Raw genomic sequence first — 24,001 nt, forward strand, 5'->3', positions numbered from 1 at the left:
CTTTTAGCAGTATTCCAGCAATATCATGGCAGGGGACACCAGAAATGAACTTCACACTGCTCTGAGATGAAATGCTGGATTTATTCAGCATCAATTGTCAGTCTAATTTAAATCAGATCTTTTGTCCCTGCAGGAAGATATGTGGTTGCTTCCAGGTTCGACTTCCACCCTTAGAACCTCATGAAACAAACAGGGTAGAATATTCATTGTCAGCCTTGCATTACTGTGACATATTTTACAACACTTTTCATTAATTCTGGATTTTGTTAAAAACGTAACTAACAAAATAAAAGCAGTATGAAAAACACATACAGCAAACCTGACTTGTTACAGACAACTGTGGACAAAAGTTGAAATGCCTAATTTCCTATATAATATTACCCATAAACCCCCATGTGCACACAGACCTTTTACAGAACTGAGACAAGTATACCACAGCAACAAGGCCACTGAGGAATAAAAACACGCCAACACACATGGAAGTGAAGTAATAGCTTTATTACCTCAATTCATTAGCTTGTACATCATATTGTTTCGACAGCTATATACACACTACACCTACAACAAACATTGTATGATCAGAAAACTTATGAAAAAAACAAAGTCCTTCCTTAATCAGTTACCGCCTTTCACAGATATGGAAGCAGGACACTTTTCATGAAAATAGTTGTTGGATCATTCCACACATATTTACAGATAACTGATGCAAAACCTTTAGCTGTAAGAGACACTTTTCCCAACATGGCAGGGATAATTTTTTATTTATATCAGTGCACAACAATATTACTCCAGATGATTTGACACATGATACGTTTCATTTAATATACATACAAAGCATTTCACAAAATGACTTAATTGTCTGCATACTGTTTGTCTGGAAGAAGTCCCAGAGATTACCTTGATATATGTTAGAGTGAGAATGGTTCAATGCCACTTTTAACATTTACCTAGGGATCATTCATAATTTAGGGCTTTGGGGGTGATGATGTTTATGGAGAAGCATGTACAATGCACGTCATGTACAAAATCAATGATACCCCACCCCCCCAGTATATGTGTTAAAAATTGATGACCCCCCACCTCCCCAGAACTACGTTGGTGACCTTCCCTTAAAATCATCATCATCACACCCCCCCCTAGCCATAAATTATGAATGGTCCCCTATCACGGCAGGGAACACCAGGAACTGGCTTCAAACATTGTACCAGTGTGGGGAATGAACATGGGTCTTCAGCGTGACGAGGTTATGCTGGAACCACTTAGCTACCCTATTGCCAAAATGTGCCAAAGAAAGCAAAAGGGGTCTGTTGCACAAAGCTATCTTAGCATTGAGGTTATGATGATTCGCAAATTAGAACCTTCCTTATTATAGTCTCAGCACTAAGAGACTGCTTTGTGTAATAGGGCCCTGATCACATCTGTTTCTGCTGAGATATAGTAGAGAATTGAATTGAATTGAAAGTTTAACCTGCACTGATGTATGCTTCCTCTGTTTAGTTTTGTCTAACACACTCAGCAATATTCCAGCTACATGACAATGGTCTATTAATGATCCAGTCTGTGCAAGACAAACCGGTGATAGATATCGTGAGCAATGACCCACACTCTTAGGTATGATGACATGCAATCAATACTTCACAGGGCCTCTCTATGAATCCATTTGGCCACCTCACATAACACACATAGTTTACTGGTGCCAGCTCTAACTGGCAATCCCTGGGGGTTCAAGTGTTATTAACATGGAAACGCAGTATTCACTTTAACCTAGGTGAATCTTTTCTCAGTTTATTAAACAAAGGCCTTCACGTATGTTTTGATGCACTGATACCACCATCTTTGTAACACCTATCCTTATAGTGAGTGGGTGAGTGAGTGTGTTTAGTTTTATGCCGCTTTTAGCAATATTCCAGCAATATCACGGAGGGGGACACCAAAAATGAGCTTCAAACATTGTGCCCACGTGGGGAATCGAACCTGGGTCTTCGTTGTGACGAGCAAACGGCTTAATCACTAGGCTACCCCATAGTGAGTGAGTTGCTCAGATCCCTGATTATAACGTCCCTGTATGAAACAAGATCACTGTGACACAAATGTTCACCAAATTTGCGAAATCTATGAGCATGAATATGGTGCCAACAAACCAGCTATCAGAATCAGGCAGAATCTTGGATTTGAACCAACAGTGCTAAATCCTTGTCAACAAAGGGAGACAACTCTGCACCGCATATTACACACAGCCTCACAGGACCAGTCATGTCTCAGAATGCCAGGCCAAAGTGTTGTATTCAGTCAACTTGGATGGAATTCTGCATGAAGTTACTGTTCCTAGCTTCCAGTTCTATCCATACACTGAGGAGGCCTTCCTTAGGGCTTCTGTTTGATTTTTTTCAGAATGTTGCTTTGTTCCAGGGCAGCCTTCCGCTTTCTCTGCAAAATAAAGTACATGAATAATAAAACTGTCACCAGATGTGTGCAAGAACATGTTTGTGTGCGTCTGTGATGACTTGAGTCTGTTATACAAGAGCATGTTTCCAAAGATATTCTATGTGACTTAAGAATATTGGCACTACAACATATGTTTCTACGGGAAGTTACTTTTCACTAACTTTTATAAGAAAACTACACATCTGGTAATCACCAGTAATATTTGTGACATATTTGGTAGGTAACTGCTGAACAGCAAACCTAATTTTCTGAGCTTTATTTCCTTTGCAAATATAATGAACAAGTGTTGAGTAGATCTGTAAAGATTCTTTTCAGAGCATTATGACACAGATCCCAGAATGATATATGACTGTTCATGGTTTGGCATTGTTCATTATATGTCTGTTCATGGTATGGCATTGTTCATTATGTGTCTGTTCATGGTATGGCATTGTTCATTATGTGTCTGTTCATGGTATGGCATTGTTCATTATGTGTCTGTTCATGGTATGGCATTGTTCATTATGTGTCTGTTCATGGTATGGTATTGTTATGGTATTGTTCATTATGTGTCTGTTCATGGTATGGTATTGTTCATTATGTGTCTGTTCATGGTATGGTATTGTTCATGATGTGTCTGTTCATGTTCATTATGTGTCTGTTATGGTATTATGTGTCTGTTCATGATATGGTATTGTTCATAAAGTCTGTTCATGATATGTCTGTCCAGACCATATGACTCACATTATATGACTGTTCATGATATGGCTTTGTTCATGGTCATACTATTTCTGTTCATAAAATAACACCTATAAAGACCTTGGTATTACACAAGTAGGAGATTCTGTGAGAATAGGACAATAGATGGCATCAGTTGGGGGTTATAGATCGTATCAACTAGTGAACTGGCCAGTCTGTCCAGACCATATGACTCACATTAGGTGTTCCTGGAGCGCCTACTCCGACAACATCGATCGTCTCCAGGAGCTTCTTCTGTTTGTTGGGAGACTCTGCCGACTGGGGGTCAAAGATAGCACCTGCAGATGGAGGCGTGATGCTGGTGGATGCAGATCCTGGGTCAGGGGCTGGAGTGGAGGGAGCAGATGGGGGCAGGGATGGGGGCTCTGTCTTGATGACCATCCCTCCTATTGGAGTACCCAACGGGTCAATTTCTAATGGCTGGAAGAGATGAGTTGTAAATACTGTAGATATAAGACAATATATATTTAAGTTGCAAGACAGTTATAACCTAAGGCTCTGGGCCCTGTTTCACAATGAGATCATAGCACTATGACAGCTGTAATTTGATGTGAAAGATGGGAGATGACAGTGGTATGGTATGATCACCTTATGACTTTAACATTGCTAACAACATGGAACAACTTCATCGTTAATAACAACACTAAAAATTCCCCTATGCTGATATTCCTCTATGTCACAGCTAATACTGACACAAGAAGACGTTCCTGTTCCTATGTTACAGCTATACTGACACAGGAAGACGTTCCTGTTCCTCTATGTCACAGCAGTGTATGAAATAAGGCCCGTCTGACTGCCCGAGATGACAGTCTGACGGACAGTCTAAATTTTACAGCTCGCCGGCCCGATGGTCTGGTAATAATTTTAGATAACATGTTGTGAATTCACCATATCTTAAAATCTATTTTTCAAATTGAGCTTTGCATTTAGACTTGACAATTACTGTTTGAACATTGAACTGTCGTATCGCAAGCTCAAAGCGCTGCGTTGACATATATTATCACTAAAACAGTGTTTAAACAATAACTAAAAATTGAGTTATTTTCTTTGGATTGTCTGGTGTGGTTAAATCCATTTTGGGCTGGTAACATTTGAAGTTACCAGCCCAGATGTCTGGCTGGGTTTTTGGCTTATTTCATGCACTGGTCACAGCTCATACTGGATACATACCTGTGCGGAGCCATCTGGCTCCATTCTATGGCGTAGTGTCTGCAGCTCATATTCACAGTTAGCAAGAGCCAGCTTCAGCTCATACAACAACACAATGTCCTGCCGCAGCTCATTGAAGTGGTGAACAATATCTTCAGTTGGCATTGGGTTATATTCTGGAAAAATAGAAACATAAACATATTTGTCACCAGGAAAACTTCTTATGGGAAACAGGACCACAGTCATGATATTATAGTATTAGGAGGCACTAAATATACCTAACACAAATAATCAAGATGCATCTTCAAACATCCTTACAGGATTTATGACAATATGTTCTCTGCCAGTGAATTAAGCAAATTAAGCGTGTACATAACTACGTGGAAGGAGAGTACTGAAAGTTTTCAAAGTTCTGCTCCAGAAAGGAGCACTACCAATAAATTCAGTTGAAGCCAAACTTGTTTCCATTCAGAGCCCCAATTTATTAATCCCCTGATTCAAGTAGTAAAGAAATAAATCTCCACAACCCTGTCTCACTAATGTGTCATAAGTAAGGAGGATTCTCAGTCTTGTACCAAATGTTTGAAAGTCACAACTAAAGGCAATAGTTTCTAAATTGAGCCAACAAAATCTTACCAATTCCAAGTTCTTCAAGGACCTGTTCAATAGCTTTCAGTTTCTTCTGACCAATCGATGCAGGCAATTTCATCTAGGAGAAAAACAGGTTTGACTTAGACAGGACTGGCATTCCTTTTAATAACAAATATGAAGGAAACACTAAAGCACTTAAATTACTTTATTGGCACAGCAATGACAATTTTAACATATGTCCTCACCCTTTGACTCCTGAGAGAAACACCAGACTGTTTGAAATCTGCAAACTTGATCCCGCCTGAATCTGGTGTCGTCTGAAAGTAATGGAAATCATCAAAGATCAGGCTCAAATCCATCCAGGATTTGTAATGTTAAAAATATCATTTAATGTGTGAATTATATATTAGAATGTTTTCTGTGTGTAGTGGTTTATGTAAAAGTTTAGCAATACAGGTTTTCACACACCAATGATGACCATGTTGTCAAAAGATGTACACTGGTATCTGTACCGAAAAGAATAAAAACTAAAATCAACAAGTTAATCCTGTCTCCATTGATGAGAACCTATTTAGCCCTGAACATCCAGGTTTTGGGACTTCCAATGGGCATCTAAGATGCCCTGGACATCCCACAGGTATCTATGATGTCCTGGACATCTCATGGGTGTCAGTGATGTCCTTGGACATCCCACAGGTGCCTGTGATGTCCTTGGACATCCCAAGGGTGCCTGTGATGTCCTGGACATCCCACGGGTGCCTGTGATGTCCTGGACATCCCACGGGTGTCTATGATGTCCTGGACATTCCATGGGTGTCTATGATGCCCTGAACATCCCATGGGTGTCTAGGATGTCCTGGGCTTCACATGGGTGTCTATGAAGTCCTGGACTACCCATGGGTGTCTGTGATGTCCTTGACATCCCACGGGTTTCTGTGATGTCCTTGACATCCCACGGGTGTCTATGATGTCCTGGACATACCACGGGGGTCTGTGATGTCCTTGACATCCCATGGGTGTCTGTGATGTCCTGGACATACCACAGGGGTCTATGATGTCCTGGACATCCCATGGGTGACTATGATGTCCTGGACATACCACGGGTGTCTGTGATGTCCTTGACATCCCACGGGTGTCTGTGATGTCCTTGACATCCCGCGGGTGTCTGTGATGTCCTTGACATCCCATGGGTGTCTGTGATGTCCTGGACATCCCACGGGTGTCTGTGATGTCCTGGACATCCCACGGGTGTCTATGATGTCCTGGACATCCCACGGGTGTTGTGATGTCCTTGACATCCCACGGGTGTCTGTGATGTCCTGGACATACCACAGGGGTCTATGATGTCCTGGACATCCCATGGGTGTCTATGATGTCCTGGACATCCCACGGGTGTCTATGAGGCCTTGGACATCCAACGGGTGTCTGTGATGTCCTTGACATCCCATGGGTGTCTGTGATGTCCTTGACATCCCATGGGTGTCTATGATGTCCTGGACATCCCATGGGTGTCTATGATGCCTTGGACATCCCATGGGTGTCTATGAGGCCTTGGACATCCCATGGGTGTCTGTGATGTCCTGGACATACCACGGGGGTCTATGATGTCCTGGACATCCCATGGGTGTCTATGATGCCTTGGACATCCCATGGGTGTCTATGAGGCCTTGGACAACCCATGGGTGTCTATGATGTCCTGGACATCCCATGGGTGTCTATGATGCCTTGGACATCCCATGGGTGTCTATGAGGCCTTGGACAACCCATGGGTGTCTATGATGTCCTGGACATCCCATGGGTGTCTATGATGCTTTGGATCCATGTTCGCATTAATTCCACTTTCAGTACTAACCCCAATTTCCTTGATCTTCTGTTGTGGGTTGACCTTCTTCTTGGTTGTCTTCCTCTCTGTGCGCCGACTGTCAATGCTGCTGTCTGCTGCTGTGATGAGCTTCTGTAGATCTTGAGTTTTCTTTTCTCTCTCCTTCTTCCTCAGCTCAATCTTCTTCAGCTCTGCAATGAGGTAGTCTTCCTCCTCCACCTGATCAACAAACAGACCATGAAAACAAAATGGCTTCCATGTTCATGTGTCTGACTACTGTGAAAATCAACAAACCAATGTTTCACTTCCTTTATCAGAGTTATTTAATACAGAAAGCTGAGCTGAAGAGTATATTTGTTTGTTCAGTTCAATGATAGTTCAAGTTTTAAACACCTAGTTCTGATAATTGAGTCTGGACCAGACAATCCTGTTTATGACAGCATGAGTATCGATCCACACAAAAAGGATAAGATGACATGCAGCAACCGAATCACCCGATCAAATTACTCGCCTCCTAGTACAAGCATGGGTATCTGAACATAAGTTATAAAACAGATCTCCACAGGTGAGTGAGTGATTGAGTTGGGTTTTACGCTGCTTTTTGCAATATTCCAGAAATATCATGGCGGGGGACACCAGAAATGGGCTTCACACATTGTGCCCATGTGGGGAATCGAACCTGGGTCTTCGGCGTGACGAGTGAACGCTGTAACCACTCAGCTACCCAACCGCCCCAAATCTCCACAGGTGAAACCTTGAGATTTCCTCACCTGTTCCGGTGTTCTGTCAAACAACTTTATGAGTTGTAGTTTCCTCTTTCTCTCATGCTCTGCATCGAATGCTTTGATCTTTGGCTCGGAACCTTGCGGGGCACGAACCTGGAAGAGAAGGACGTAGCATCAAGAGAAATATGTCAATGAAGTGTTCAAAACATGTTGAATGAGGACAAACTAGCCCTGTCTGAAAAGAAAAGGGATTGTGAGTGCATTTGGTTTAATGCCTCGTATAGCAATATTCTAGCAAAATCAGAGTTGGGACACTAAAAATGTGCATCAAACATTTCCCCTTACAGGAATATACTGGTGTTTCATTGGTAAAGGAGTGCATACTTATTTTACATGTTTACTACTGAGAAATCAGTTGGAAATAAACTTGCTAACTATTGTAAGTTTTGCTGAATTTGTCAGTCACAAGGTCTTTTCTTCTCTTACCTTTGACAGGGTATTACATACATTGTAATACCTCTCCTTGAGGTCCTCAACACTGCGATCTCGGTACTTCTCTCTGTCCCATCGATCGTGAATGATGATGAATCGGAGATCAAAACGTTTACAGAGATCAAAGAGGTGATCAGTTTCCTGGCGTGGCCAGTTGTCGTCATGCAGATGCTGCTGATACTCAAGGTCAGAGTAGGTCGGCACATCCACACTCTGTAGACAGAAAGCAATGAGTCAAATACAACCTTACTTAAAACCTTCAACCATTGAACAAGATGTCTTTAACCTGAGATAGGGAATGTTGTTAAACACTGTTGTCTGCAATCTCAAGCTATATCAAAGACGTCTGTAAACAATGGAGATAGACAAGTGGTTGATATTACAAGCCAAATACCATGATGTCACAGAACAATGATACTCAAGCTTAAATTCATCATACATGAACACCTGATCAGATTTTGAGGCCTCTTGCTATAAGCAATAGGGTGCTGGGGACCTAATCTAACCAGGTCACCACATAGTGTCTGATAGCTAAATCTGTGAGTACCAACCTTTCCATGTACAGTAAATTATGGTTACCAGACACAATTTGCCTGAGAACAGATAAAGGTAAATCTAACTTACTTTGGTAGTTAAAATGGACAGATTTTTGACTGTCTTCAATTTGGTGTAACACTATGCCAACACACAATATGGCACCATGTGCTGGTGCTCTACCCAACCAAGCATCGTATAAAAGGCAATGGCAAACAAACAATTTATATTGCACAAATAGGGATCGTGTATGCTGATGATGTGCTTTTTTCAGGATCGCTTAACAGATGGGTATATGTAACATCAATTTTTAGGTATATACATTGGAGTTACCTTATACGTGGAGTCGTTTCATTAAAGAAATATGATAGATATATTAAGTAGATATACGGTAAGACATGTAATATTCCTCACCTTGTTGAAACGAGCAAATGGGTAGTCTCTCCCCTCATCTGCAACTCTTCGATAATGGTAGAAGATAGCACCATCCTGAAAGATTACTCTGATTCATCAGAATCCAACTTTTGTAATGACCATGTTCATCAGCAAAATATCAAACAATATAATAACGGCTGTGATTACTGATGACTCATATCAGGGCATGTTCAATGGGTCCTTGAAGTATGCTGCTTCATATCTGAACAATGAGACCATCAGTCTCCAACATTCATCATCTGAGTGGGAGTGTGTGTCATAACAGCAACAGTCAGATGGGACCTATTTCACACCTAAAATTTGCATTTTCAATTTAAAAATTGTCATTGTCACTCACTCACTCAATGTACCTTCGTGGAGAATAAACATCAATCTTTCCTAGAAATGAGTGAGTGATTATGGTTTTACGTCGCTTTTAACAATGTTCCAGCAATATCATGGTGGGGGACTCCAGAAATGGGTTTCACACATTGTGCCCATGTGGGAAATTGAACCCAGGTCTTCAGCATGACAAGCAGATGCTTTAATCACTAGACTACCCCACCGCCCTTCCCAGAAATGAAACAATGAAACAGGAATCGCAAACCATAACAAAAGTGGTTTCTTTACTAAGGCTGCAATGATTCAGTTCGATCCATCGAAAATTGAATCTGACACCTTAGTTTTGCTTTTCGATAACCATTATCACTATTTCGATTCAATATTTGAATACCTATTTAGATTATTTACACACAGCCAGAACGTAATTTTGACTCCAGCTCGAGCAGTTTGGAGAGCTGAAATAAGGTGAAACGTGATTGGTTGATGGGGGGCTAATTATAAAATGACAGTTGTTGTTAGTAGACATCACCAAGTTGACGATGGATTTCACGATAAAAAAAGCTGACTCTGAGAGTTAAATGAAATCTGATGATTTTACCTGTATGTAGAATTGAATCGAAAATGATCGTATCGAGGGTCCAATATCAAAAATCGAATCGAGGTCTGGGTGAATCGATGCAGCCCTATTCTTTACAAAGGACGCTATAGATTGCAAACCTTCCTGGCTGGATTAGTAAATGGCATCCATTTCCAGGGTCGAACTCTGCTGCTGCCGATCTTGGCCTTCATCTGTTTATAACCCTGATTGGTGTCAGAGGGGATGATGGGAGGAGCATCTCTGTATCCATAGCAAGAACATAAAAATGACATTAGCCTCAACAAGCTCCAAACAGGACATTAGTCAACAATGTACATTTGACATACATTATGATAATTACTGAATTCATGACCACAATGATCTCAATGAATTAAGCATCAGTTTTCATTCATTTTTTTCTCAGTTTGAATGCTATTGGTTAGTTTATCAATCATCAATTGTAACATGAACAGAACCATGTGCTTCAATCCAAGTAGGAATATGCTGTTGATTTGGACTGGATCATGGGTATCTTTCGTACTTTCCACAGCATATGAACACTTTTCCGGATTAGAATAAATTTTTACCCAATCACAAACCTAAAAACAAATTGAGCCATTACGTTGGTGGAACCATGCTTTATCATGTTTATCAGAAAAACTTTGATTTACTTGTTATTTTCAACATTATGCTAACCAAGCTGGAAAGATGGAAGCATGTGACGTCACTGAGTGTGTTATGACATAACAGCATTCTAGTGCCTAGTTGTTGTCTAAACTGCATCATATCAAGTATTTACTTCTCTATATGCCCTACATCACTTCAAGGTGCCTAGTTGTTGTTTGCACTCTATCACATTGTAACTGGGAGCACGTGTTTTCATTTCGTGAGGATCTAGACATTTTACTTCCGGGTGTTGGTCGTTAACTTACTTTAGGAACTGTACCCTTCATTGGTCATGGGTGCAGGAAATATATTTCCTGCATGGTTTGGGGTATCATACTGTTTTTGTTCTGTCTGTGGTCGAATTGTTTTCGCCGCCATTTTCTGTTGCAGTCAGGTTGTTTGGTATGAGCAGTTCTGATTGGTGGTGGGCAGATTGGCTGGCCAATCGTGTGTTGGGTGTTATGTAAGACGTAGGGCAGCTACTGGGTATTTAAGCGCGTAACATGAATTGTTCAGTGTCTGTATGATTGGCGACCGATCAGAGGTGAGGTAATACACCGTAATATGTCCCATGATGGGGCTATAAGATGTTCAATGGACGGAACAATGAGCCCCTATTCCATTCCCTGTTAGGTTTAAGTTTATTTTGGCCAATAAAGAGAAATTGAGTAAGACTGTGTAGTTTGGGGTAAATTGATTAGTGGGGACGGCCGGTTGGATTTTAGTGCTATGGTACACGCTAGACAGTAGGAATTTAGTAGACTTGTGTAGGAACAGTAGACTGTAGGTAGGATGTAGTGCTATTTTAAGAGGGTGGCTTATGTGAAGTTAAGAGGGTTGGGTTAGGAGAAAGTAGGTCTATATGCCCTACATCACTTCAAGGTGCCTAGTTGTTGTTTGCACTCTATCACATTGTAACTGGGAGCACGTGTTTTCATTTCGTGAGGATCTAGACATTTTACTTCCGGGTGTTGGTCGTTAACTTACTTTAGGAACTGTACCCTTCATTGGTCATGGGTGCAGGAAATATATTTCCTGCATGGTTTGGGGTATCATACTGTTTTTGTTCTGTCTGTGGTCGAATTGTTTTCGCCGCCATTTTCTGTTGCAGTCAGGTTGTTTGGTATGAGCAGTTCTGATTGGTGGTGGGCAGATTGGCTGGCCAATCGTGTGTTGGGTGTTATGTAAGACGTAGGGCAGCTACTGGGTATTTAAGCGTGAAACATGAATTGTTCAGTGTCTGTGTGATTGGCGACCGATCAGAGGTGAGGTAATACACCGTAATATGTCCCATGATGGGGCTATAAGATGTTCCGTGACGGAACAATGAGCCCCTATTCCATTCCCTGTTAGGCTTAAGTTTATTTTTGGCCAATAAAGAGAAATTGAGTAAGACTGTGTAGTTTGGGGTAAATTGATTAGTGGGGACGGCCGGTTGGATTTTAGTGCTATGGTACACGCTAGACAGTAGGAATTTAGTAGACTTGTGTAGGAACAGTAGACTGTAGGTAGGATGTAGTGCTATTTTAAGAGGGTGGCTTATGTGAAGTTAAGAGGGTTGGGTTAGGAGAAAGTAGGTTAGTGTATTAGTAAAATATTTTAAGTGACTGTGTTTGTATATCTTTTGTTCTCAGGAATTTGTTAGACTTGGTTTATTGTTTAAGTTGTTTCTGTTGAGTCTATAATTTGTTATAAATTATGTCTTTATTTGAGAAATTTGTTTTTTTTAATTGCTCCTCTGCATCCATGAACTGGGAACAGGACGGCTTTGATTCTGAATACACAAAACACAACGCAAAGCATCATGGTCGTATGTTGTAAAGCCGTTCCTGTTACAACATCAAAGTACCTACTTGTCTGTTCTAGATATACCTATTTGTATGCCCTACATCACTACAGGGTGCCCAGTTATCGTCTGTACTTCGTCACATCGAGGTACCTACTTGTTGTCAGTCCACAGTAGACCCCACAGCTCCCTGTGCATGCCCTCTGGTCGCTTAAAAGTCAGTTCAGACTTCTTTGGTTTTTTCTGAAATGTAACATTTAACATTCTTTCTATCACTGTTTATAAACCTTTGACATGTAAAACCTTCATAAAGCATGTTTTGTGGCATGTCATTATTAGCACTCACCTCAATGTGACCGTATACGAAAACATACTGATAGGCATGATAAGTGCTAAATCATTAAACATGCTATATAAGAACTGAACTTTCTAAAACATAGCCTACTAATCATACCAAACTCATAGACTATGTAAATAATCAAGACAAAGACTATAAATATGACAAACATGATGAATCACTACATAAATATATATTTTTCAAGACAGTGATGACTGGATAAACAGCCTTCAAATTACAAGCAAGACCATCAGCCCGAGACTGCCACGTTGTACTGAGGACATGTAAATAGATAAGTTAAAAATGTCACAAACATCTGAATTTGAAATACATAATGTCAATTTACCTATATTGACACTTACCTTTTTCCCATCATTCATTAAGGATTCTTTGGTGACCATTTCCTTTTCTGGAGCTTGCTCCAACTCAAGAATGTCTCGAACATCACTTCCAGCAGCCATTTTAGCGGAAAATTTTTAAACTGGTCTTCTCTTTCAGTAATACTAGTATTTGTATTTGAAGTGAAACTGGAAAACAAATATAAAACATACGAATTATAATTATGTATGTCATATTAATCATGTACATGGATTTCTTTCACTTATGTTCATGATATTTATCACTGTTTAGTGTGACAGGTCTTTACCATGATGACAATGTGGAAAGAGATCCTTCCGTTCCCCCAACCCTAAACCAAATTCTAAACCTAACCCTAACTTAAATTTTGGACTTTTAGTCATTTTGTGAGTTCTCTAGTAATTGTTGTGTTAAGTTTTGTTAATTATTTTAGTATATTTATAAATATTATTTGGGATGGGAGAACGGGAGGAACTCTTACCGATTAAGCTGTCAACCTCTAGCCGGATTAATTACATAACATTGATATACAGCCATATCATTCATTCTCACGTGAAACACTATCTATTCACAAGCCTGTGATTTGCTGTTGTAGTACATTGTTGTGTCACAAACGACAAAATAATAAAGCCTTTCGTATGTTGTCAGTGCTGAGGAAACCAAAGATAATATCGTCGAAAAACTCCATCAATCCAAGATGTTTACCTTGAGAAAGTTTACTGGACCATGCTTCAAAATGTCCTCTTCTTGTTCTACGTGACAAAACAATAATGCAGCAACTTCATATATCCTAAAATCGTGTTAGAGTTCGTATTTGTTGACAAAGCGAATAGATTTCATGGGCGCCGCCATTTTACCAGTAACAAAATTGGAAGGGTGTGTCGAAATGAGATCGTAACAAAAATATCTTTGTTCCATCTTTATTCACATAAGAATGTTGGTTTAATTTCAGTTATTATAATAATATAATAATTGGTATACAGATAGTCGTGATTTTATATATGCTCGTTTTATACGTTTTTCTAAAAACATGCAATTCGTTTTAGAGACACATTAGTATAATTTAAGTAGCCCTCCATGCCATGACAGGAGTTATGCCCCTTCAACAACCTTTGGCCTCATCAGAAGGACACCTGTGTTCGTCAAAATGAACACTTTTCAAAGGACATCAATTTTGATCAAACTGTCCAAAACAAAGCTGCAGCCTTCATCTTCACATGGAAGCCTGTCAAACTGTTTTAGTGTCAATAACTCTTATTCACTTGTTGCTAAATTTCATTCAAATAGCAAACACCTTTATTCACAAGTTGCAAAACATTACAAAATGAAGCCTTATCCAGTTTTAGATGCAGAAGTAGATGTGAATCAACCTAGTTATTCCAAAAACATAGCTGCCTCTAAAGAAAGAGAGAATTTGTTGTTAGAAATGTTGCAAAAAGCTCAAATGGGTGGTGGACAGAAAGCCATAGAGAGGCACACTAAACGAAATAAGAAACTGCTTGTTCAAGATAGATTAAAGTTATTGTTAGACAATGAACAGGAATTTCTTGAACTGTCCCCAGTTGCAGGTTTAGGAATGCAGTATGGGGATGTTCCAAAAGCAGGAGTGGTTACAGGTACAAAGTGTGGCCAATTTATTTGATACGGGTACCAATAGATGTATGTGCCTAACCTACATTCAATGACATAAATGTGTAACACATTTCTCGAACCCATACAAGATGTATCATAAATCATGTATAGTTAATCTGTATCATATAAATGTACATGCATTAATGAATATTTGAAACCATTAAAACTATAAAACCTCAATCACTGCAATAGATGATCCCAGAATGCAGTATGCTATCATATGGATGATATGTAAAAAATAATCTAATTGATGTCAGTTTTGAATTTGTAATTTTACAAATTATTTTGAATTTTGTCAAATTGCCACAGATTAGCCACATGCAGTGGCTCTTCACTCTTCTTTTTCCAATTTTTACCCCTTGTTTGCACCTCCTTGATGGCATGATACTGACCTCTTCACTCTTCTTTTTCCAATATTTACCCCTTGTTTGCACACTGGCATGTTTCTGTGTACAGGTATAGGCAGGGTGATGGGCAGGTACTGCATGATAGTGGCCAATGATGCTACAGTGAAAGGAGGCTCAGTGTATCCTGTAACACTGAAGAAGCAGCTGAGGGCACAAGAAATAGCTCACCAGAACAGACTGCCATGCATCTATGTTGTTGATTCAGGGGGAGCCTTTCTCCCACTACAGGTAAATAAACAAATGTCTTGATATGATACTTCGGAGTGTTTATGTACTGAAAAATGTGTGACAGTATATGTGAGTGAGGTTTGTTTTACGCCGCTTTTAGCAATATTCCAGCAATATCACAGCGGGGGACAAAAAAAAAGGGCTTCAAACATTGTACCCATGTGGGGAATCAAACCTGAGTCATCGACATGATGAGCGAACGCTTTAACCACTAGGCCACCCCACCGCCCTGACAGTATATGTGTATCACAGTACTTTGTGGCATGGACTGATTTATGGCACTACTTATGCACCAACCTGTAATCAGTATGTTCTATCAAGGTAATTCCTTTTCGGACATGACCACCTCTGTGCTCCAGTGGATAGAACAACAGCGAACTTCCTGGAGAGTGGAAGGTTATTGTTGTTTCCCTTCCTGGTGTTCAGCATTAAGGGGAGACAACACTGACTTGTCTCCTCAGAGTCAGTATGAAGTTTCTGAGTGATGTTGATGATTTGGAGATTTTATCTGCGCTTTCCAACATAATGCATATTTTGCACACATCCCCACCAGGCCAATTAGTGTTTGATCAGAAGACTGAAATACAGGGCAACCTGAAAGGCGTGTTAGGGTTGCACAATAAATTAAGTTTCTGAGTGAGGTATTAAGGTTAAAGTATGACATAGTATCTATGTGGACTGACACTATACAGCCATAGAAATCATATAAATATTGCCCCCTGCAATAGACTTGAATGTGAAATTAAACTCCGTTTCATCACACCTCACCTCACTCAGAACCATGTCTCCAGTCTGTACAGATGGCGTTGACGTATGCCTGTTTTCTTTAATGTGTTTACAGGCAGAGATATTTAATCCAGGTGGGCAGACATTCTACAACGAGGCTGTATTATCTTCCATGAAGATCCATCAGGTAAGGCTGCAAAATAGGCCAGTGTAACAGAAATTTGGTTTCTTATTTCTTTTTTGTTAGCGGAAAGCTTAGACTTTTTGTGATTATCTCCCTTAAATAACTTGCTTTCTGTCTGTGCATCTCGTGGAGACGTGTGCGTGAGAATGCCAGATATGGGAATTGTATCTTATAACAATATTGTTGGATGACAACATCGTTTTTATGTATCAAATGAAGATTGGAGAAACATTGAATACCTTTCCAGGGCTCGATTTAGTGCTTTGATACTTGCACTGGTGCAACCCAATATTACAAAGTGCAACCTAGTTATTAGTCTGACTTGCACTGGTGCAAGTCAAGTTTCTAGAATTATATCAACAATAAATCTAACATGATAAGCATAAATATGTCAGCTCATATTTCTTCTAAACTTTGAATAGCTATGGCTTCAAAAATTTGCTATTTATAGACACCTCTTGGCTATGACAGCTCGAGTAAACAGGAACCAGCTGTGTCTCTGTGTTGCTATGGTTTCATGGGTACAACATCACGGAAATATGTTTATGTGCACCGAAACCTCTGACGTTTTAGCACACTACGTTGCAACTGGAATTTGGCTGGTGCAACTAGATTTCTATCTTAGGTTGCACTTGGTGCAAGCAGGTTAACATCTCTTAAATCGAGCCCTGCTTTCAGACATGAACCTGTTGTGAGTGCACTAACAACCAATGATTGCATGACACTGACCAAAATATCAACTGTAATCATTATGTTTATTGTTAGAGGAGTGTCAGTGTTCTTGTCTTCAAGCAATGCACTTCATGCACAGAACTATGCTTTCAGGAGAGATTTCAAAAGATTGTGGAAAGTGTGTTGTTACTGTTTCTGTTTGTCTGCCAGTGATTGATAATGAAGGGCCTTGTTCAGCAAAGCAAAATTATAAGATGATTAAAGTTTGTGTTAAAGTATCAGAGTTACCATCACCTTAGCACTAAGATTGAACTAGGACCCTGGCTAATTGTGTCATCTCACCTGGAAGGTGGGGTGCTTCATGAGCTTGCTGCAGACCATGTTTATGTACTACAAGCTTAAGGGGCAGAGTTGTAATATTGCCCCTTCAATTAAGTTAAAACTATTGCGGTTAAGTGCTGCTTTGATAATATAGCTGTTGTGTCAGATTAATGTCAAGGATGAAAACTGTGAGTTCAGATCCCATGTTTGCCCTCATTATGAACATTTCAGGTTAAGGTTTTAGTTCAATAAATGAATTTCACTGTTGCATACCCTGGATCCATCGTTTGTTGGTCCAAAGTCCTAGTTTGTTTTTTGGTGTCCCCTGCCATGATATTGCTGGAATATTGCTTAAAGCGGCATAAAACTAAACTCACTCACTCACTGCACACTCTTTTGTAAAACGCCTGTAACCTGAATCCTGTTGGTCTTTCTTCTCCGTTTGAACTGACCCACCTTGACACATCCTCGATAATCTCCAGGGTGTACATAACGATCACTCTTCACTATACCCTGGATGCATCCACGGCTTGGCCCGATGATTTTATTACCTCCCTTGGCTGGCTTTTTATCCAATCAGGTGTCTACGCTGGGAAGTTGAGCATACCAAACACAACTCACTTTTGCTTCTAAAATTATCTAAAAGTTTAAACAAGACAACACAATTGATGTAGAGGTACTCTGAAAGAGGTAGAAGGAGATCTTTCATATATTTTTTAAAGTTTCAGATCTCTCAGTTTGTCTGTATTATTTACCCAAAATGTGAGTGGCACTGCGAACAAACCTTCGCGACTGTGACGCTATCTTTGTTGACACTGGCAAGCTCAGTTGTAACGGTGGCTTAGCTGATTGGCTACTGTGAGAATGCGGAGCCAGCCAAGGGAGGTAATAATATTATAGGGCCAAGCTATGGATGCATCCAGGGTATAGTGGAGATTGATCGTAACGTATACCCTAGATATTATCGAGGATGACCTTGGCATAACTGGTGTACTTTTTAAGCTATAAGCCCAACTTACTGATTCATCAAGTGAACTGGAAGGTACACATTTGTCTCCTCCTACAATCTGACCCCATGTAATACCTGTGTTGGTTATTTTCTACAAGGTTGCTATAGTCTGTGGCAGCTGTACTGCAGGAGGAGCGTACGTCCCGACCATGGCTGATGAGGCAGTGATAGTGCACAAGATGGGCACCATATTCCTTGGTGGTCCACCCTTAGTGCAGGCAGCCACAGGGGAGATAATCACAGCAGAGGACCTTGGGGGCGCCACTCTGCATTGCAAGTAGGTTGATGTCTTCATGTTTCTCCGTTCTCAATTTGAAGGCCATTTGAACTTACATGTAGTTCACCTCTATTGAATTTGATACTTTCAAACACTTACTCTTCATTACTTCATTTGTGAATTAATTTTACTTCAGTATACCTCATCAGTCTGCATATAAACTGTTGCTCTCTAAACCAGCCTCCATGCAGTCTGACACACGCTGAACCAGTGTCCATATGATAAGACGCTCTCATACAAGGCATCCATGTTATACAACACTATTTTAACCAACTTTCCTTTTATCTGACACATTTATAAGCAAACCTTCATATACAGAGATTATTAACTGAGTATCATTAATATCATATATTAGGAATAAAAATTGTATTATGAGAGCCTTTGACTTAATAATCTCTTTATCATGTAATGTCATTCTTAAAATTACTCTAAAAAAAGAAGCAAATCTTACGTGAATAATTATTATATGAAGGAAATCGAGCATTCATGTAAGAATACTTAGCGGTACACCAAGGTGGAGGTCGTTCATACATCATGTTCGCCCATGTAATGGAAAATCCCCTGTAAACTTGTGACGACGTCATCAATGAAACGTTAACGTTTTAGGATTCGCATGGCATGTACGGAGTTTCGTGAAAGTAGTTTATGTATTGACCTAATTTGGATATTTATCAGATTTGGATACCAAGTTTATTAGATTGCTTTATGGCACCGATAACACCTTTTATTACATGATAATGCTGGTTATCAGCTTTCAGCCTTCATATTATCTGAAACTCAATTGAAACATCTAGCATGCTATGTCGTTAATGTTTTGTTTGATTGCTCTAGAGTGAGCGGGTGCACAGATCACTTTGCCGCAGATGAAGATGAAGCATTTTCAATGGGAAGAGATATAATTGCCAGCCTTAATGTGGATTGTGCATCTGGTGTGACGAGGGAGCCGGAACAGCCACTGTACGACTCTAGTCAGTTACCAGGATTAGTGGCAGCAGGCAACAAGTCTATTGACATGCACAAGGTAAGGGCACCTGCTGTCTATTGACAATCAACCTGATTCAGTATTCAGACATGCATATGTTTGCCGAGGTCAAACTCCAACCCTGAGCACCTGCAGGTGATAACTACATGACTTTTGGCAGCAGCATGTATCATCAGTTATTTATTCCAAGAACATCTATTGCAGATTATTGGTAGAGTAGTCGATGGTAGCAGATTCCGAGAGTTTAAGAAGATGTACGGAGAAACATTGATAACAGGCTTTGGATTCATTGAGGGGTGAGTTGGGCATGTAAGACATTTTCAACACTGGCAGTCATAATTCAGGGCTGATTTGTCAGACTAACCCATTAGGTCTTTCTTAATGTTTTACAGACTTGTTTTCCTGTTAGCTTTTGAGATACCTCCAGTTGAAGAGTAACATCTAATATGCAGAAACTTAGGAATGGCTGAATTAGCTACTGTGAAAAAGGGTAATGACACATTAGGTTTACTTCAGTATAGTGACTATTGGTGTTGCTACAGGCATCTCACTGGCATCATTGCCAACCAAGGGAGGTTATCAACTGAAGCAGCAGTAAAAGGTTGCCACTTCGTCCAGCTGTGCGCAGAGAGACATGTGCCTATAGTCTTCTTACAGAACACGGACCCAGAGGAGCTGCCTCACAGTGATGGTAAGTGAGTGAGGAGGAATGAAGGAATGATAAAGAGTTAGGGACGTGGTGAATGAGTTATGTGTGTATGTGTTGTATTGTCCCGGTAGGTGCACACTGGGCTGGTACTCAGCAATATTCCAGCTATATGGCAGCGGTCTGTAAATAATTGAGACTGGACCAGACAATCCAGTGATCAACATCATGAGCATCAAATCTACATAACTGGGATACGATGACATGTGTCAGCTGAACAGCTCTGGGAACTGATGTTGGAGGTTGAGGGGTTACCTGTGAGTAATGACTAATCATGTGTTGTGTTCCAGGTGTGGCTATCAGTGAGCAGCTCAAGGCACAGGGCAAGATGTTCTCAGCTGTCAGCTGTGCTTCAGTTCCCAAGATTACAGTCATTGTTGGCAACGGCATTGGACCAACTCACTACATTATGGTGAGTGTTTATAAATTATGGTAACAGAGCCTGTCGTAAAATAATTGATTCTTTTTTAACTCTTTCTATTTTTTACAGCTAGTGTCTTTTTCTAAATTTTGGGCTTGTTTCTGTTTGTAAACAGGGTGGTCGAGCAGTGAGTCCAAACTTTCTCTTCACCTGGCCAAATGCTGTGACAGGCATAATGGAGCCCAAGACTCTGGCCAGTAACCTTGCTCAGGTGAGTAGCCAGTAGCCTCGCACAGATGAGTAGTCAGTAGCCTCAATAAGCATAGCCAGTAGCCTTGATCAGGTAAGTAGCCAGTAGCCTTGATCAGGTAAGTAACCAGTAACCTTGCTCAGGGTGAGTAGCCATTACCCATGTTCAGGTGAGAAGCCAGTATCCTCGTTCAGGTAAGTAGCCACTTCCCCTGTTCAGGCAAGTAGCCAGTAGCCTTGCACAGGTGAGTAGCCATTACCCCATTCTCTTCCTACAGAGGTTACTTGTCATATCTTCCTACGAACCTCTGTTCTAATACGGCCATATTCCCGGTGTCTCGTAAAATCCCCTAGCGGCAAAAAATCGCAACACAACTTATCTCCCTTCTTTCTATCCAACACGTTACATCGACTTAGATCCAACTTGACTAATACAAGCAAATGTGGGGCCACAAAAATCCCTCCTCAGCCGTGGACTTGTGTTGATGCGACACACAAGACATTTATAATGGCTAGTTTGTCCGTTGTCAACGAGGGCAATGGAGACGCCATTGATCCGCCATTACATGACTGAGTTCAGTTTAGAAGAGGTTCTAGTTTTCCCGAAGCATACGGATATTACCGAGGCCTTGTGAATGATCACTTTTTAATCATCACTGATTTCACAACTAAATCTGATTGCAGCCAATAACGAATCCTTAACATTCGCATCCATGAAAGGGCTGTATTAGAACAGAGGTTAGCAGGAAGATATGACAAGTAACCTCTGTGGGAAGAGAGTAGACAAACAAGTACCCAATACCTTCACACACATTGCCAGATAAAGGCTTGACAGATTGACTACAGTAATATAGATGAAGCTTTTCCTGATGTTCTTCCATTAAGTAACAATGTTTAGACATGTTCATTTTGTAGGTTATTGTGAGTGAGTGAGTGAGTTTAGTTTAGTTTTACGCTGCACTCAGCAATATTCCAGCTATATGGCGGAGGTCTGTAGATAATCGAGTCTGGACCAGACAATCCAGTGATCAACAGCATAAGCATCGATCTGTACAATTGGGAAACGATGACATGTGTCAACCAAGTCAGCGAGTCTGACCACCCGATCCCGTTAGTCGCCTCTTACAACAAGCATGGATTACTGAAGATCAATATTCTAACCCGGATCTTCACGGGTATTGTGACTTAGATGTTACTGATATCAGTTCATTCTTCCAGGAAAAGGCAGCTGCAACAGAAGAAATAGACGATGTAGAAAAACTTTCAGATGACTTGCGTGAAGTGTTCACAGGACGCATGTCTGCCCTGTTCACATCAACCAGAGTATTAGATGATGGAGTCATACTGCCTCAGGATACCAGGAAAGTAAGGACCATTTTCTAAAAATATTTCTTTTTCATTTTTTCATGTTTCTGAGACTTTCTCATGATATCTGAATAGAAGTTACATAACTAGTTACCCATCTTCCCCCTCTGTTGCAGGTTGTCAGTCAGTGTCTGGGTATTGTGTCGGCCTACCTGCCCCGACAGGACACCAAGTACCCTGTTTTACGGATGTGATACTACTTATGTTGCAGTATGTCACCACATACCTCATGTGAACATGGTTTTATCTAGATTTGCTAATATCAAGCCCAAGTCTGCAGCAGGTGGCAGTCAGAATGCCCAAATCTGAATTAAAAATTGCCCATTTCTGCACTAAGTGCACCTATACAAGGGTAAATAATTTACATCATTACTGGATCCGTGAAGATCTGGGTTACAAGCAACCCATGCTGCTGTAAGAGGCGACTAACAGGATCAGATGGTCAGGTTCGTGAACTTGGCTGACACATGTAATAATAATAATAATAATGTGTCCATTTATATAGCGCCAAACTCCACACTAGGTATACTCATAGCGCTAACAATCAAGGCACAGCACATTATTACCCCGGATAACCCAAGCTGCCTGTTAGGCGCTAGAAGGTTATAGTCATATGACTTTTTCCACCGGGTACCCATTTTCCTGCTGGGTGAACAGAGACAATTTTGAACAAACTCACTTGCCTAAGGTGAGACCACATGTGTCACATGTGCTTCTTTGTTGGGGCAGGACTCAAGAAACTCCTAGAAACTCTCAGGAGTCAAGCTGCCAAACACGGTCACCCATCCAAGGACTCTCCGAGCTTTTGTGACCTGAGCTTTGAGCACAGGACCACGCGCCACCACATGTCATCTTATCCCAATTGCGCTGATAACTTGGTTCACAAGAGCATACACATGTATGTCAATACTTCATTTTGATGGTTTTCAGTGAACCTATGCATGTTCCAAGAATTTGTTGTCATCAACCAGTTTGTGTCTATCTGGAATGACTGGTTTGGTGTTTCCTTTTTTTAGATGTTAAAGCAATGACAGTCTGAGTGTTTGCAAAACTTAGGAAAATTATTTCTAAAACACAAAAGATTCTTAAACAGGAATCAATATACATTCATGAATATGTATCTGTTTGAAATAAAAGCCTATCATGACACCCCTCTCCCAGGACAAAACTGGCATTATTCTTCATTCCTTGGGGAATGTGGGGAATGACATAAAATGGAAATTGCATGCATCAGTAACAGTGAAAACATTTGACATCTCTGGAACCATCATTTTCAGCTCAAGATAATTTTGTTTACACAATGCTTGTGCATGAGGGCGGACCTGTTTATTGTTAAAATATCATAAATAGTTATAATTAGTGGAAGCAAAAACGTCTAATGAAGTTATCAGAGAAAATATATGTAACAAATTTTGTATACCTCTTACACCTGTTGCTTCCACAGGAAGATTAAAGATATTGCCCTGGTTTGAATCACAATGCAGTGATTTATAGATTTTCGTTATCCAAACCTCTAACGAATTATTGGTTTGAGCTGTACTTGCAGAAAAAGATAATAAATAGATGTGTCTCTTTCATACTTAACTTAATGAAAAACAACATCATATTAGTCGTATTAATTATTCATGATTCATGTGAATCACTGACAGTTATTGATGTACTTCAAGTTTGTCTAATATGTTTAGTATTTTAGGAAAAACGAAAAATATATGATTATTTTTGTATGGCCTAACCAAAGACGTAAATGCATTTACATCTTTGGCCTAACAAATCAGCATGTGAGATGGGAAAAGTTATAACTAATGATTCCAGTGCTAGCATACATATGGTATATATGACAGCGACATTACTGGGGTTTCTTTTGATGCCATGGTTACCATGATTACTGTGTATCAAAGATACAACTT

At 40.3% G+C, this 24,001-nt stretch overlaps 2 protein-coding genes across 5 annotated transcripts; one reads left to right on the top strand and one right to left on the bottom strand.

Moving 5' to 3' along the window:
* Positions 1 to 1,186: 1,186 nt before the first annotated feature.
* On the bottom strand, positions 1,187 to 13,827 carry LOC124285901 (DNA methyltransferase 1-associated protein 1-like). Of its 4 annotated transcripts, none has more exons than XM_046722184.1 (13): positions 13,681 to 13,827; positions 12,981 to 13,145; positions 12,439 to 12,524; positions 9,970 to 10,090; positions 8,911 to 8,985; positions 7,957 to 8,175; positions 7,516 to 7,623; positions 6,776 to 6,964; positions 5,169 to 5,240; positions 4,969 to 5,041; positions 4,354 to 4,508; positions 3,361 to 3,603; positions 1,188 to 2,427 (listed from the first exon to the last, which is right to left on the bottom strand). In XM_046722184.1, the coding sequence occupies exons 2-13, from the start codon at positions 13,077 to 13,079 to the stop codon at positions 2,365 to 2,367; spliced, it is 1,503 nt and encodes a 500-aa protein (XP_046578140.1). In that variant the 5' UTR covers positions 13,080 to 13,145; positions 13,681 to 13,827; the 3' UTR covers positions 1,188 to 2,364. The 4 variants fall into 4 exon arrangements, with proteins under 4 accessions (XP_046578142.1, XP_046578140.1, XP_046578139.1 ...); XM_046722183.1 differs by having other exon boundaries at positions 9,970 to 10,096; XM_046722186.1 differs by lacking the exon at positions 13,681 to 13,827 and having other exon boundaries at positions 1,187 to 2,427; positions 12,981 to 13,092.
* Positions 13,828 to 14,070: 243 nt separating this feature from the next.
* On the top strand, positions 14,071 to 22,577 carry LOC124285899 (probable methylcrotonoyl-CoA carboxylase beta chain, mitochondrial). Its single transcript, XM_046722182.1, has 11 exons — positions 14,071 to 14,591; positions 15,064 to 15,242; positions 16,084 to 16,155; positions 18,253 to 18,431; positions 19,263 to 19,452; positions 19,618 to 19,709; positions 19,956 to 20,104; positions 20,410 to 20,531; positions 20,656 to 20,751; positions 21,948 to 22,094; positions 22,211 to 22,577. The coding sequence occupies exons 1-11, from the start codon at positions 14,123 to 14,125 to the stop codon at positions 22,286 to 22,288; spliced, it is 1,773 nt and encodes a 590-aa protein (XP_046578138.1). The 5' UTR covers positions 14,071 to 14,122; the 3' UTR covers positions 22,289 to 22,577.
* The last annotated feature ends 1,424 nt before the right edge of the window (positions 22,578 to 24,001 follow it).

This window comes from Haliotis rubra, unplaced genomic scaffold, assembly GCF_003918875.1.
Source record: "Haliotis rubra isolate DU_JTF1 unplaced genomic scaffold, ASM391887v1 Scf37, whole genome shotgun sequence".
Classification (NCBI taxonomy): domain Eukaryota; kingdom Metazoa; phylum Mollusca; class Gastropoda; order Lepetellida; family Haliotidae; genus Haliotis; species Haliotis rubra.